This window comes from Rutidosis leptorrhynchoides, chromosome 5 (assembly GCF_046630445.1).
Source record: "Rutidosis leptorrhynchoides isolate AG116_Rl617_1_P2 chromosome 5, CSIRO_AGI_Rlap_v1, whole genome shotgun sequence".
Lineage (NCBI taxonomy): Eukaryota > Viridiplantae > Streptophyta > Magnoliopsida > Asterales > Asteraceae > Rutidosis > Rutidosis leptorrhynchoides.
The window spans coordinates 409,909,652-409,925,541 of NC_092337.1; the positions used below are offsets into that span (position 1 = coordinate 409,909,652).

The following is a 15,890-nucleotide window of genomic DNA, read 5'->3' on the forward strand; positions in this document are numbered from 1 at the left end:
TATATGTTTTCTATTTTTTATTTTTATTTTATTAATTTTTATTTTTATAAGTTAAAATTAGTTAGTTAATTAATTAAAGTCAAGTTATTTCCTTTATGGTTAAATGCGTAGATAAACCCTACATTCTTTTCGGCGCAAGTACGTCCACCGTGCACAAGCCCAACACCCCTAGACCCTAGCCCATCAGAAGCCCAAATCAATTACTCCTATATCAGTTATAAATTTTCAATTAAATCCATTGAAAGCAGTGCACGACTTGTTAAATCGTTTAAACATTTGTTTCATACATACAATAAATCATACGTATCATTACCAGATTCAATTATATCACATGTAATTAACTCATTTAATTATGCTACGTGTATTCACCATATTTTCTTTAGAATAAACTTACCATATTTTCTTTACATCATATATTTCTCTAGAATAATCCTACCATATTCTTCTCTATAATAAACTTACATATTTTTCTCTACAATAAACTTACCATATTTTTCTATTGAATAAACTTACCATATTTTTTTTTAACAATTTAATTTTAAGTTTATTTTATTACGAAAATAATTGTATTATTAATAACAAGAAAATATAGCTCAATATCTATTATTCCGTGGTATTTTCAACTCTAGGTAATATATTTTGTTTTATTTCAGTAGCTACCACCACCCGACCGTATTATTATCCATGTTAGAAATATGATTTTATATATAATTCAATGAACATTTAATTAATACAAAATATAAAAAATAATAACATGTACTCGGATGTTAAAAAGAGTATATCTAAAAATTTGCATATAATTTGATTAAATAGTTTATAGTTTATATTTATTATTACTACCTAACTAAATAATTATTTGGTAAATCTTTAAATGATCTCTAGCAAAACCTTTGTATCAAGATTAGTATATTATTATGTAAATATAGCTCGATTAGTATGTTCATTTAACTTTAATGGTGCAATTTAGTTTTGATTAAAGCGATTGATTTCTAAACAAAAAAACTCGAGAAAGCAAAAAATCAAACATCGTCATGTTATGCTAAATTTGTTGTTTTATGACTTTTATGTATCATGTTATACTTATTAATATCAATATCAATATTCTCAACTAACCTAATACGTCTCCTTCAATAAATCTAAATCAATCGCAAGAATATATAACAAATCCTCAAATCACGGGCTCATAAAATGACTGTTTCTTATAATTGATAATTTCTTTAGTTTTTACGTTTTCGTACAACGCACGAGCACATAAAACTATAGATTGTTAGACGAATTAGGTTAGGCCCAAGTCCGTTTGTGAGCGTGGGTCCATTAGGGTTTCCATGACTTTTAGGGTTTGTATTCGCTATAAATATCATATCAATAAAACTGTATCACCATGTGGTTTCACTTTGTTACATGATATTAGACTAGGTTCTCTAATCCACGTACCGCTTCCGCCTACTACCACTAAATATCCTCCGGTCGTCGACTACTTGTCGGTGATTCGGAGGGATCCCAATCAGTCGTTGCTACTAAAGTACTAATCTATTCATCAATTTTCAAACTTCCGTTAGACCACCCCCTATGGTATTCTCTTCCTTCGTTACCAGTTGCCACATCATTCATTACCCACATGGTGCCATAGGCACCAACTCATCATAGCTCTTCACCATAGGACTTCACCATGAATTTAACGAACGTTTCTTAACTTTTTCTTGAGTCCCAACATATCACTTTTTACATTAAAATACCCCCTTTCAACATTTGTACAAGTTGATATGCATGTTGTACAACTTTTATTATGGTAGGTGGAAAAAAAAAGATGAGTAGAAGATTGAAGATGGTAGGTGATGAATGATGATAGATAGATATTTACGGAGTATATTTTTCATTTATATTTAACTTTTCATTATAGTTATAACTAGTTGTACATTATGCATGGGTCATTGTACATTAATGAAGAAACTATCCCGTATTATCCAATTGTACCTCCGACACACTTCTCAATTGCCTTTTTAGGCAAAATATGATTATATGTATGTATTATTTTTTGTGTTAGTCAAAAATTAAAATAAATATAAATATAAATTAATTAATGACGTTGCAGTTAAGAGGATAATGTTTTAGTCATGTTAGGAAGGGTTTAGTTATATAATTTTATGAGTTAGTTATATAATTTGAATGTTGATGTGGCGCTGATGTGGCAGGTTAAGAGGATGAATAGTTTAGTTACGATAGAGAGTGAACTTAATATTATTTTTTATTGTCGCATCACGCTGCCATGCCTTTCTATATATCTTTTTTTTTTGTCAATACCTAACTACACCTTGCTGTTGTTGTCTTTCTAAGACCTATGTTGACTTTCTACAATCTAAAACCAAAAACAACAACCTCGATGTCATTTTTCTATAATCTTTCAAGATTTTTATTTTCTTTATTATTATTATTATTATTATTATTATTATTATTATTATTATTGAAACTCTTTTAATAATCGATGTGAGGATGAGCCGCATAGCTTAACTATGTTCCGAACCTCGAAAAAAGAGGAATATAAGAAAAGAAATAAAACACTCTTTTGCAGCATTGAAAATGACTGTTATCGTCGACAAAAGTTCTATGCCCAAAATCTGCTCAATCATTAGGCAAAGCAAGCCACGTCGTAAAAGGAAAAAAAAACGCTACGGAAAAGGAATACACAGTCAAGCAATATGCAACCACATCCGCGAATATCTGTCTATTTGGCGCATCAAACAAGAGAAAAAAAAGAAGTTACTTTTATTTGTTTATTTTGTATTTAGCGTTTTCTTCCAGTTCGAGCTTTCGCGATTTTGTCGCTCGGACTGCGGGAGAGTGTCAGACGGATTAGGTTAGGCCCAAGTCTGTTTTTGGGCGTGGGTCCATTCGGGTTTCCATGGCTTTAAGGGTTTGTATTCGCTATAAATAGCATATCAATAAAACTGTATAACCATGTGGTTTCACTTTGTTACATAGATCAATCGCAAGAATATATAACATATCCTCAAATCATGGGCTCATAAAACGATTGTTTCATGTAACTGATAAAATCTTTAGTTTTTATGTTTTCGTGCAACGCACGGGCTCATTAAACTAGTACATTATATAAGGCACGTGACAATAATCCTACGTGTCAACTCCTGATTAGTTCATGCCACGTGTCAACTCCTCATTTATTCCTGTCACGTGTTAATCTATCAGTTATTTCTATATATTAATCGAATTTTTAAATTTCCTAATTTAATTTAATTTACAGATTTCGTTACCTAAAATATTATATTATCATATAATATAATATTAATATTATTATTATGAAATTATTTTAAATAATACATTGATTAAATATAAACTGTAGTTGATTTTCATTGTTTATGTTACTTGAGATAGTAAGTTTTTTTTTCATTCATATATATGTACGTAGTTTAATAAAATATGACGTTATCGTTTTCACATTTCAACCCATTACGTGGCGATTAGAAATATGTAATTTATATTTATAATATTATACATATATCATTAAACTAACTAGTAAAATGACTCGTGAAATCACGAATTTGTTTATACGAAATAGTTTAATAATATGTTTTAGATATTAAGAGAATGTACATGCTAAAGTCATTTAGTTTAATGACCCGTGGAACAACGAAATCCGACTAAGAAACTTTTCGTTGTTTTTACAAATATATTGATGTACTTAACTTGGTCAGAATAAATGAACTACCTTGATGTACTTAACTTTGTCATAAAAGCCTACATTAAAACCTTTTATTGAGACATGTATTTCGCAATATATGTAACGTAATTAATCTCATAAAAAGTACTCATATTTGAATAATAATAATATAATAACTACATGCGAGAGATGGATAATGAATTGAACATATGGTCATCAACAAAAGTAAAAAACTATTAAACTGTATTCCTAATGACTCAGTAATTTTGGGTAATCTTGCAAGCACTACTTTAAATTTTTAGTTCTGCAAAGAAATAATGCGTTCATATATGCCTTGAAAACCTCACGAGTACTGTCTCTATTGACTTTAAAAAAAAGTTTTGAGCTTTAGTTGTGGACTTCACCAATATACCTATAAGTAATCGTGACTGTACAATTGCCATTTGAAATGACTTTAACCTATACAGCTAACATATGCTTGGTTTTTATTTGTAGTTAGAAAATAAATGTTTTTCAATATTATTTATTTGTGATTTCTATTCTTGGTTGTGTTACACAGGATGTACTCGACAAGTACTTTTACCTATCAAATTATAGGTGATGAGAAAGTTGTACGTGTTTCCTTGACTTTGTAGTATACAAAAGTTTTATACTAAGAATTATCATATTTCTTTAATGTTCTTTAAGGTACAGAAATAGCTTTAGATATATATTCACGTTTTTGTCAAGGTGTATGTACTTAGTTTGTATGACGTAGGAATTGCAAGGATATTTTCGGGGACCTCCATGTAGTTCGAGACTTTGGAGTAATTCATATGAGCATCAGGTTACTTAGTGGCTTGTGTTGTAAAGTAAATGCATGTTCATGTTTGAAACTGACCTATTCGTTGTTACTGATGATGCGATGAATAATGTGTAGGTATATAAAGAAAGTCTTCCACATGGGAAGTTGATCATAAAAAGAGATCTCAACAAGGTGGACCTGAGTTTAAGATCAAGGATCCAAATGGTAATGAATATATACAGTGACGTTTTCGAGTATTTTTCACGAGTTCACGGAAAGGTCGTTTAGGAGCAATTCGTTCATGGGTTCACAAGAAAGTTATTGATCATTTTATTAAAATCCGTAGCAGGTTAAGTTTTATTTATTTTTGATAATTATTTGGTATTATTACAAGTTTTTGGTTGAATTTTGATACTTTTTGTTTCAGGGGAGCAGAACCTTAGCAGCTAACGTTATCGATTGCACTTGGTATTTCATTACAAGTTTTTTTGATTGTTGATTTGTTTTTGTTCAAAAATTTGCTTATGATGAATAATAGAGTTGTAAATTGGGGTATGTGGCATATATGTTTATTGAATTATAAGTGTTCATTTTACATTCACTAATCACAACGCTCCGTCTGCACATGTAAAGTTGTGGTTGGTAGACACCAATAATTTGTAGAGTTTTCCTCTTTATGGAATGGACACTATGGTATATATTTGGTATATTATTTTGAAAATCGTAGTGTACGATCATTTTTAACTTTTATTATGGTTACAAGTATTCGTTCGACGAGAGGAGTGTAAGATGATTTCTTTCTTGACACCTGTAATTTGAAAAGTTTGTTGGGATAACAGTCAAATGGTCTGAGAACTGAATTTGGGATCCACAGTAAGATTAGGAAACTTAAGGAATAGACAACGTTTAGGTAGTGCACTCTGCGACCCACAATAAGATTAGAAAACTTAGGGAATAGGCAACGTTTAGGTAGTGTACTCGAATAGATTCTCTTAATGTAGTATGAGAATCGATAATTTGAAGAATCATTTTTTAGTTTTTCTACCCATAGTTGAACGATTAGAAAACAGATTCAGCTATATGCTAAACTTTAGGAGATAGAACAGGCAGTTTGTACTATACGATACTCCCTCCGCATAAAAAAAGGTTACAAATAAGTATAATAGGCTTGCCATTTTTATTACATTACTGAGTCATATATAAAAAATTTTATGTATAAGCCCCCGAAGTCGCGGGTTATAAACTAGTTATAATAAATAATAATAAAGTTTGTTTAAAAATTGAGTTTTTATATTTTTAATAATAATTATTAGTAATAACAAATGTCTCTTGAGAATGTTTTATAAGATTAGATAATCCTTTATTAATGATATCATTAAGTAAATTTAATTTAATTATAAAAATAACTCTATTTATGATATCACCTACATGCCCTCGCAATTTTTCCTTTTTTTCTTTTTTGATTTTTTTTTGTAGAAGAAAAAAAAGTAATTATTACATCATCATTTTAGAATTTTAATAGAACTTATAGATAAATTCCTAACATTCAAACCATCATAATCACCAAATCACGAATCCAAATGTTCCCATTAAGGGTGTGTTTGACATACAAGTTTTTATAAGCTTATGAAAGTTTAAGCTTCTTTTTTCATAAGCTCTAGCTTCTAGCTTTATTTGGTAGAAAAATATTCTAGAGCTTATGGAAAAAATAAGCTCTAGAAAAATAAGCTCTAGAAAAATAAGTTAGTTGAAGTAGCTTATGAAGTTAAGCTAGAAAGCTTATGGAAGTAAAATTACATTATTAGTGTGACGCCCCGTACAAAATCATCGTGTACGGATCATCAATAACATGATCATTACAAGGTCAAACACTATATGCTGTTTAAAAACCAGTTTTGCATTCATGAAAAGATAACGTCAAACGTTTTACAAAAGATAACGTGCTTCTACGAATAGAAAGCATAAACATAAGTTCGTGACTCGAAGGTCATTACAAAGCCATTATTCAAAAATAACATAAGTTGTGAATGCAAGATAAAAGTTCCATGATTGAGACATCTCTAAACAATGCAACGGAAGTCTAACACAGCAGTCTATTACAGCGGAAGCAATAAGCGTCTTAGTTACCTGAGAATAAAACATGCTAAAAAGTCAACATGAATGTTGGTGAGCTATAGTTTTGTAATTAACGATATAATGTAGACTACGAGATTTCGTTTTCAAAACAGTATGAAAAATATATGCTTATCCATAGGCACCCGGTAACTAACTTAACGTAAAAATAATATATTACCCCCTAAATGTACACTTGGCGAGTGCGTATGTTCTCGAAGTATTAAACACCCGTTAAATGCTAGCACGACTAGCCCGAGTGGTGATGCCAAACCATATGGATCCATATCTAAGATTCGCGTCTACCGGTTCAAAAACCAATAGTTAAACGTTACCGTGCTAAGGGGGAAGTTTATGCCGTTATATAACCCACACATATATAAAGTTTAAGTACTCGTGTCAAGTAAGTAAAACATAAAAAGCGAATGTATTCTCAGTCCCAAAAATAGTAAAGTGGAAAGGGAAGCTATAACTCACAGTGATAAATGCGGTAAAAGTCGAATGAAAAGTATGCAAGTAGTAAGTCGGTCCGAAAGGTACTCAACCTAAGTCAAAGGTTACTAAGTCAGTATATTGTCCCAAAAGGTTTAAAGTGAATAAATTAAGTCTTAAGTATCATCATCATCATCATTCGTAAAAGATAAAGTAAGTTTTCAACAAGAATAGAGATCGAAACAAAAGGCTGACTTCGGACAGCTGTTACGACCTCTATACAAACTGAAAAGACGCGTGGTCAGTGGCCAAGGCTCCGTATGTGAGTCCTCGTACAGCTGTCCAATTTCCAGATGCGTGCCGTTTGACCGTGGTGACGGTTCAAGCGCGAGTAGGTCAGAATTTTCAGCACGTCGTTACAAAGGCGTAGTGATTTTCGGAAGGCTATAAATCCTAAACCGTATATCGGATTTAGGCGAGTCTTAAACGAAAAGTCATCTACTCGAACCGAACTATCTGAAAATTAATTTTCCAGAAGTCCCAGGAGTCTGATCAGACCCGAAAAACAGAAAACAAATGCTCCGGTGGGTTCCTTGGTGCTTGATGCTCATCACGGTTCTCATCCTTGATGCTCATCACGGTTCTCATCCTTGATGCGTGTAAGCTTCAAGTGTACAACTCTTTGATGTCTTAGCATCACTTTGACCAAGTTTCAACCATCAATACATAATGTCAAGACTAAGAAGTAATACAGCTCACTTAAGAGTTTTAGATGGATGATGAACCAAGGTTACATCATATTCCTAGTCTTAACACAAATACAAGTTCTATTCAAGATTAAAGCTACAAACTTTGATTCAATCAAAAAAGCAAGACATAAATTTGACCAATCAAAGTAATGGAACCCTAAGCTAGAGAGCTTGGATCCTTTAACAAACAATTATGAGATTTCAAAGCTAGAAAGCTTGAATCTTTTATGTTCTTGAAGATCTTTAAAGCAAGAAGCTAGATCTTCAAGTTTTATGAAGATCATAAACACAAGTTTTGATCTTTTAGCAAAAACAAAGTGATCTTAAGCTATAAAGCTTAGATCCATCAAAGTAATGAAGATTCAAAGCTAGAAAGCTTGAATCTTTTATGTTCTTGAAGATCTTTAAAGCAAAAGGCTAGATCTTCAAGTTTCATGAAGATCATAAACACAAGTTTTGATCTTTTTAATAAAATAAAGAGATCATAAGCTAGAAAACTTAGATCCAACAAAATTAATGAAGATCAAAGCTAGAAAGCTTGAATCTTTCATGTTCTTGAAGGATTCAAATCAAAGTTTGAATCTACAAGATATAACAAGATCAAAAAGCTAAAAAGCTTGATCTTATGATGATGATGATGTCGCGTAGAAGAAGAAAAGAAGAAGAAGAAGAAGAAGAAGAAGAAGAAGAAGAAAATTTGAAACTTACAATTTTTAGTGTGAGAAAGACTAGAGAGAATTAGAGAGCAAGTGTGTGTAAAATGTGAATGAGATCAAGTGTGAAATGGGTGAAATAAGCTTGATATATATAGTGGTGGAGGGTGGTGGTGGCCGTAGGTTTGGGGGGACAAAAGGGGGACAACTTTTGCTTTTTGCTTAGTGGTGGTCTAAAGGTGGTGCTTATTGTTGAGATCTCATGCAACATGTGTGGTAATGGTTAACAAAAATGCTAGTATGTTGGCTCATATTAATAGATTTTTGTCCTACATCTTAATGGGTCATAAACTTATTAAAATTGGGCTAACTTAAGAGTCCATTAGCTAGAGTAAGGTGGGCTTAAGTCCAATAAGGTAGAAAGTCCACTAAGACTAACTAGTGAGCATAAGTAAATTACTAAGCGTAATTAAGCAACCAATAAGCCAAGTAATTGTCATTAGAAAATAACAATTAGTATTACGTAGTCATAATATTTCAATTATGACAAAAGTTAAACGTGTACCAAAATAGATAGCTCGTTCTAAACGTCAAGTGACACTAACGGTCATAAAAGCATTCGAGGATCAAGTTAAGTAACTACGTACTTAACAACACATTCTAAAATATAAACGAAAGTAATCAACATGAAATAAGATCCCAGAATATAATCTAACACAGTACGCACAAATACGCAGTTTCGTGAAAGTAACAAGCACAAATATAAGTCGAAAAAGTCGAGTCATTACAATTAGTCCCTAAATCATTATTTATCATTATTTTTTTATCCTTTTATGTAATTTCACATAAATAAGCTCTAACTACTTTACCAAATACTTATAAAACATAAGCTCAAACTTCTTGCTTATAAAAATAGCTCCAGTTCCAAGCTAGGTTCATTCATACACACTTTAAGAGTGTGTTTGGATAAAACTAGCTTATAGCCGGAGCTGAAAGCTGGAGTTTATTTTTAAAGGTAGAAGCTCGAGCTTATGTTGTATAAGTGTTTGGTGAAGTAGTTGTTGCTTATGTATGTAAAATGACATAAAAGGACAAAAAATAAATTATAAATAATGATTTCGGAGCTAATAATGTAATTTTATTTTCATAAGCTATTTCACCTATCTTATTTTTTCAGAGCTTATTTTTTCATAAGCTCTGAAATATTTGTGTGCCAAACAAAACTAGAATGTGGAGTTTATGAAAAATATAATCTTAGGCACCCATAAGATGTTATTTCCTGGGTTGTGATTAGTCGTTTCACACTATTTACTTTATGACATTTTTCTACTATCATTTTTTTTTCTCTTTGCCTAAATTTTTTTTTTTTTGCATCTAATTTTTTTTCCCGAGTATCATTTAGAAAAATTAATTGGAGACATTTCAAAGAGAAATACTGGAAAATAGACTTCGAGACAAAAATAATACAGTTGTATATGTTTATGTTTTTTTATAAATAGTTTTAATATGCTCAAGGAGTACATAAAAATGTATAAATTTTTTATCAACGCATCACAGATAATAGTATAATGTGTTAAATTTATATGATCACTGTAAAGATAATAATTCTAAAACACACACGATACACCATGCATAACGAAGTCTAACAAATGGTTTGTACCAAAGTGATAAATTATGTTATGTAAAAAAATATCGCTCAGATATATGAAAAATAGGCTACACCATTTTGTACATTTATATGTATAACTAGTTCCGGCGGGGTTTTTCGGTCCGCGTATTCATATTTAACGCAATTTTATTTACAGAAGGGAAAACGGCCCATGTGTTATGCGTCGTTGTTATTATTGTCGTCTTTAGTGTTTTTTAAAATATGTTCGGTTCAAACGTAGTTAATTTCGTTTTGTTGATAAAATTATTTCGAGCCTGACGGTGGTGGCGAAAAAATTTAACTCCTGGCGACCAGGAAGATACGGGATGTCATTGTCTTTAGCATTTTTTAAAAAGTGTCCGTTTCGAGCGTAGTTAGTATCGTTTTGTTCATAAAATTATTTCGATTCTGATGGTGTTGTCGGAAAAATTTAACTCGAGGCAAGCGGGAAGATACGAGCTGTCATTTGTTTAGCATTTTTTAAAAAGTGTCCGTTTCGAACATAGTTAGTCTTGTTTTGTTCATAATAATATTTCGAGTTTAATGGAGTGGTCGGTGAAATTTAAATCGGAGCGAAGAGGAAGATACGGGCTGTCGAAGGCGTTGGGGGATTTTTTATTTTACGTTAGGGAATTGACAATTTAACCCCCTTAGTGCAGGTTTTTTTTTTGTAACTTGGTAAAAGTTGAGGGGTGTGTTTTGCCATTTTTGTGAGGAAGATTTGGTCAATGTCGTTTTGACCCAAAAATGAACGGGGGTGGGTGTCAAACGACACATCCTCCCACCCCTTTTAGTATATATAGGATTAACTAGTTCGGTTCAGCCCGCGCGATGCTGCGGGGTCTTTCGGTCCGCGTATTCATGTTTAACGTAGTTTTATTTACAGAAGGGAAAACGGCTCATGTGTTATGTGTTAATGTTGGTGTCGTCGTCTTTAGTGTTTTTTAAAATATGTTCGGTTTAAACGTAGTTAGTTTCTTTTTCCTGAGAAAATTATTCCGAGCCTGACGGTGCTGGCGGAAAAATTTAACTCCTGACGAGCAGAAAGATACGGGCTGTCGTTGTATTTAGCGTTTTTTAAAAAGTGTTCGTTTCGAATGTAGTTAGTATCGTTTTGTTCATAAAATTATTTCGAGTCTAACGGTACTGTCGAAAAAATTTAAGTTGCGGCGAGCGAGAAGATACGGGCTGTCGTTGTTTTTAGCGTTTTTTAAAAAGTGTCCGTTTCGAACGTAGTTAGTCTCGTTTTGTTCATAATAATATTTCGAGTTTAACGGAGTGCTCGATGAAGTTTAAATCGGAGCGAGGAGGAAGATACGGGCTGTTGAAGGGTAGGGGGAAGTTTTTATTTTAAGTTTTGGAATTGACAGTTTATTTTTTTTTTTTGATTAGCCTGAGTTTCCTCCTCGCTATGCGAGTCGACTATATCCCAGGGCGACTAGCCGCTTTGCGGGCAGCCCGGAGTCATCGCGGGTGAACCTCCGTGGCTAAGATGGGGTTTTTAATTGCTTGCATGGATTTGAACCCATGATCCCCTTGTTAAAGGGGTAGGCCCTTGTCCACTCCACCACCACCAACTTGGTTGGAATTGACAGTTTACCCCCTAGAGTACAGGGTATCTTTTGTTAAGGTTCAAAAGTTGAGGGGTTTTTTTGCGTTTTTTGAGGCAATTTTTGGGTCAGTGTCGTTTTGACCGAATTTGTGAGGGGGGTGGGGGTGAAACGACATAGTTTCTCACGTGTTTTAGTAATACTAGAAAAAATTCGACCGCGCGTTGCTGCGGTTGTATTCGACGCGCGGTCCAATTTGGATATACGATGTCCGTTTCGCGTATAGTTAGTCGTGTTGTATATGTATATATATGTATGTAATATAACCCGAAATATTTATTTTTTTTAACGATGTCCGTTTCGCGTATAGTTAGTCGCGTTGTGTTCGTAAAATTATTTCGAGTTGAACGGTGGTTTCGGAAAAATTTAACTCGCACCGAGCGTGAATATAGGGCCCGTTATTTAGTGTTTTTTTAACGATGTCCGTTTTGCATATAGTTAGTCCCGTTGGGTTCGTGAGATTTTTTCGAGTTGAACGGTGGCCTCGAAAAAATTTAACTCGCACCGAGCGAGAAGATAGGACCCGTTATAAATTCGGGTGGAGTAAGGTTTTTTTATTTTAATTAAATTATAAATTTACGTTTTTTACCCCTTAAAAAGTGTAAAGTTGAGGGGTTGTTGTGTAATTTGTGTGAAAGTTGGAGGACCATTTGTAGTGTGAACGCAAACTCAAAACGACAACGCGTTAAAACTGAAACGACCAAATTTGAGAGGAGGTTTAGTATGTAAGTATAGTATAATAAGTATTAAATTAATATTAATATTAATATTAATATTAATAACACATGTAATTAAACAATACAACTTCATAAAATGCCCCTAAATAAAATGCCCCTAATTAGTATAGCGATAACTTCACTTCTCCAACACGCTGACACCTCATCACTTTGTAAACAATATGTAAAAATAGGAGGAAGGTCTAATTGTAGCATGTTGATGCGCAAATATGACTTTTAAAAATGCACTTTTGTAACAAGCTTTTTTCTTCAACAGATCTCCCCAATTCGAACAGCTAAACCCAGATTTCAAAGTGTAAACACTCAAGAACATGTAACCAAGATAGGTAATCTCAACTGTAACTGATAAAGGCGAAACCATTACATCTAGAATTAAGGAAAAACTCCAAACATAATTGATAAAGCAAAGCACCACACTTATAGAGAATGAAACCGAGATTTAATAATATAAACTTTTGAATGATAAATATACTACCACAATCAACAATCTTGAAACACTCCACACCTCGATTATAGTTGATAAATATTTCACCACAACTATAAACTTAGAAATAAAGAATTGATTGATAAAAAACACCACAAACACTGATAAAGAAACCATTCGTAGTCACTGAAATCAAAGATTCGTAAAGACGCAGAGATTTTAGTAAATAGATAAATTCTATCAAATTTTTTTATTCATCAACCTGGTGTTTACAATGATAAAGAGCCTCTATTTATAAAGTTAAAATCTAAATGTACTACAAAGTTAATAGGAGTATATTCAACACACATGCTACAGGAAAATGATTTAAAAGGATCGAAACTATTGTAGTTTTTGTGATTATTAATTACTAATATCAAATACTCGCAGTACATACGTGCACTTCTACTCCTTTTATCTGAAACACTATTTTTCTCCAAATACGACAATTAGTAAAATTGTACGAATCCTCGGCAGCACCTCGAGGTGCATTTAATTGTGTTACATGAGACTCGGGATATTACTCACTCCATGGCATGACACCTTTCACTCATCCGTTCCGCCCGCCCAGACGCGACGCCTTTTCTCATTATCATCTACCGCCTTTTTTTCCTCCGCGCTATTCATGCATGAAGATCGTCGTATGTATGCTCAACTTCGGGTGTCGGTGCTATAGTATAGGTAGGAGTACATTATGACAGGATCAGTCACCAGGGCAAACCAACCCTCCTCCAAGAAGAATCGTGCTATGCCCCCTCTCCCAATCCCTATAGAGCGAAAGAGCTTCATGGTGATCCCTGCACGTTCGGTCGTTAACTCCTCGCGCTGATGCCTCCGTTTCTAGGACCGACCTACGCCTCGCCTGCTAGGTACCTACATAGTGTCGGTCGCACATTCAACATAACGTTCAGACTTATGTGCCTTCCATAATCAGGGGTCTTCAAGCCTGCTGCGTACGATTCGCCAACCTTGCGGCGAAAAAAGGATTCTAAGCCCCCATGCTACGGTTCCCTGCAGTCCGAACCCGGTGGCGCATTAGGTTAGAGAACTGGGCGATAATAGCTCCTCTGCATCTCAAAGCGCGCGGCCCTCTGAGGCGCGCAACACTCAGTAATCCAAGTCAACCCGCATAACTAACTAACGGTGGATAATCAAATTTCTTGGCTCTATACTCGTACTCATAGTTTATTCGAAAGTCTCATTTATCAACAATTAATATAATTAATTAATTAATTTTAATAAAAAGAAAGAAAGAAAAAGGATCATTTACCAGAAGAAAAAGGAACATTTACCACAAGATTTAGGCAAAATGTCAAAAGTAACATCTTATTACTTAGAAGATTTACACGGAGATAGAGATACATACATCTTTATAATATGTTACTGATAAATATATTAAAGTTATGAAGTCAAAATATATCAACATTTTTACATCTTTAAATGCCAACATACTACAAGAAAATGAAGCATTATTAACTAATTAGCGAGAAATGATTTGCATTTGTGTTAAAATTGTTTCAAAATTATCAGTAGATTTCTGAATCGGATGCGAATGTACTCCTTCGTACGTTGTCACCACGACTCCATCATCGTTTGATAGTCGTTGAACTTGCTTCTTCACATTGCATCCTTCATGTGTACAACGATAGTAGTTTCTGTATGTATAACAACTAATTATTGATCGATCACATCACATGGAACACTAATTAATTTAATTAGGTCACAGATGAAACTATTTTTAAAAAATAAACCTATTATGACAACCTAAAACCTAACATCGATCAATTTTTGTGTATATATAGGTCAAATTCGATTGTAATTTACTTTAATTTTCAGATGGAATTAGTGAATTTAAAAGTTTTAATGAGGCATATGTAGAAGGAAAAAAGATCACGATCTCTATTTACTTTAATGTATAACATCTCAAATATCAATCACCTAGATGGAAAAGTAATTAAACAAGTTTAAATCCATTTGTAATTTCAGATTTTGAATGAATTTATCTATTATTTTTTTATGTTAAGTAGCATATATAATCATGTTAAAGCAAGCCAATTTTCATATGGTGATTAGAAATTTGCAAGCTAAATATAAGTACAACAAGCTAACTAAACTCAATTCATCCATCCATTATTCATATATATTATTATGTAGATACAAATATAAAAATATAAGTAAGATGTGAGATATAATTAATTCATGAATGGATACCTTGGGAATTTATTGTTCTTGACGGCTTTTTGACCATATTTTCTCCATTTATAACCATCATCAAGAATATCAACTTGACTCCTTGTTTGAAAAGCATGTTTTGGCTTTCTAATCTTCTTTTCACCTTTTTGTATATTAATACTACTACTCTTGCCGCTGGAACGCATATTAGACATCTCGTTACGATCATCATCGTGTGCTAGACTACTATGATCCGCCACAACGATATCGTCTGAATTTTTGTATGTTTGAGCGTCTTGGTTCGATAATAACCTCGTATCCTCGTAAGTAGCATGATTGTTGTTGTGCATCATGTTTAATGTTAAGTATGAAGAAGATGACGATGAGTTATAAGAAAATATATTGTTATTATTGTTCATTTTGGAAAGAAAAAAAAAAGATGGTGTGGTGGTGTCGGAGAAAAAAAAAATAGAAACGTGATGAAACAATATGTGATTTATATAGGTCAAATTTTGCTTTATTGAAGAAAAAATATAAAGGGTGGCGGCTAGACATCTACTCCAGCAAAAAGATAAAATAAGCAGTGGTTATGCCACTGATATTTATTGAAGTTTTCATTTTCATCTGGTTTAAACTCGGGATTTAATATTTTAATTGTTTGATTATGTTTTAACCTTTAACTTTTTTCTTTCGTACTTTAACACTTATTCTATGTTAGCTAAATTTTTATTGTGTATTATTAACCCTTATACACTAATGTCATGAGAATTTTTGTAGTTTTAGTTATATCGGATTGTAATTTTGAATTTGCATTCACATTACAAACTGTCCCTCAACTTCGGTTATATTTACAC

At 32.8% G+C, this 15,890-nt stretch overlaps 1 protein-coding gene across 1 annotated transcript; it reads right to left on the reverse strand.

Annotated features, from left to right (window-relative positions):
- Positions 1-14,183: 14,183 nt before the first annotated feature.
- Positions 14,184-15,516, reverse strand: LOC139848132 (probable WRKY transcription factor 75). The gene is made up of 2 exons (XM_071837861.1): positions 15,076-15,516; positions 14,184-14,519 (listed from the first exon to the last, which is right to left on the reverse strand). The coding sequence occupies exons 1-2, from the start codon at positions 15,453-15,455 to the stop codon at positions 14,345-14,347; spliced, it is 555 nt and encodes a 184-aa protein (XP_071693962.1). The 5' UTR covers positions 15,456-15,516; the 3' UTR covers positions 14,184-14,344.
- Positions 15,517-15,890: the final 374 nt, after the last annotated feature.

Excerpts from the sequence above, each read along its gene's own strand:
- LOC139848132 (XM_071837861.1), bottom strand. The coding sequence starts at position 15,455 with ATGAACAATAATAACAATATATTTTCTTATAACTCATCGTCATCTTCT. Across the intron at positions 14,520-15,075 it reads AAGAACAATAAATTCCCAAG|AAACTACTATCGTTGTACAC; the intron begins GTATCCATTCAT and ends TTATACATACAG.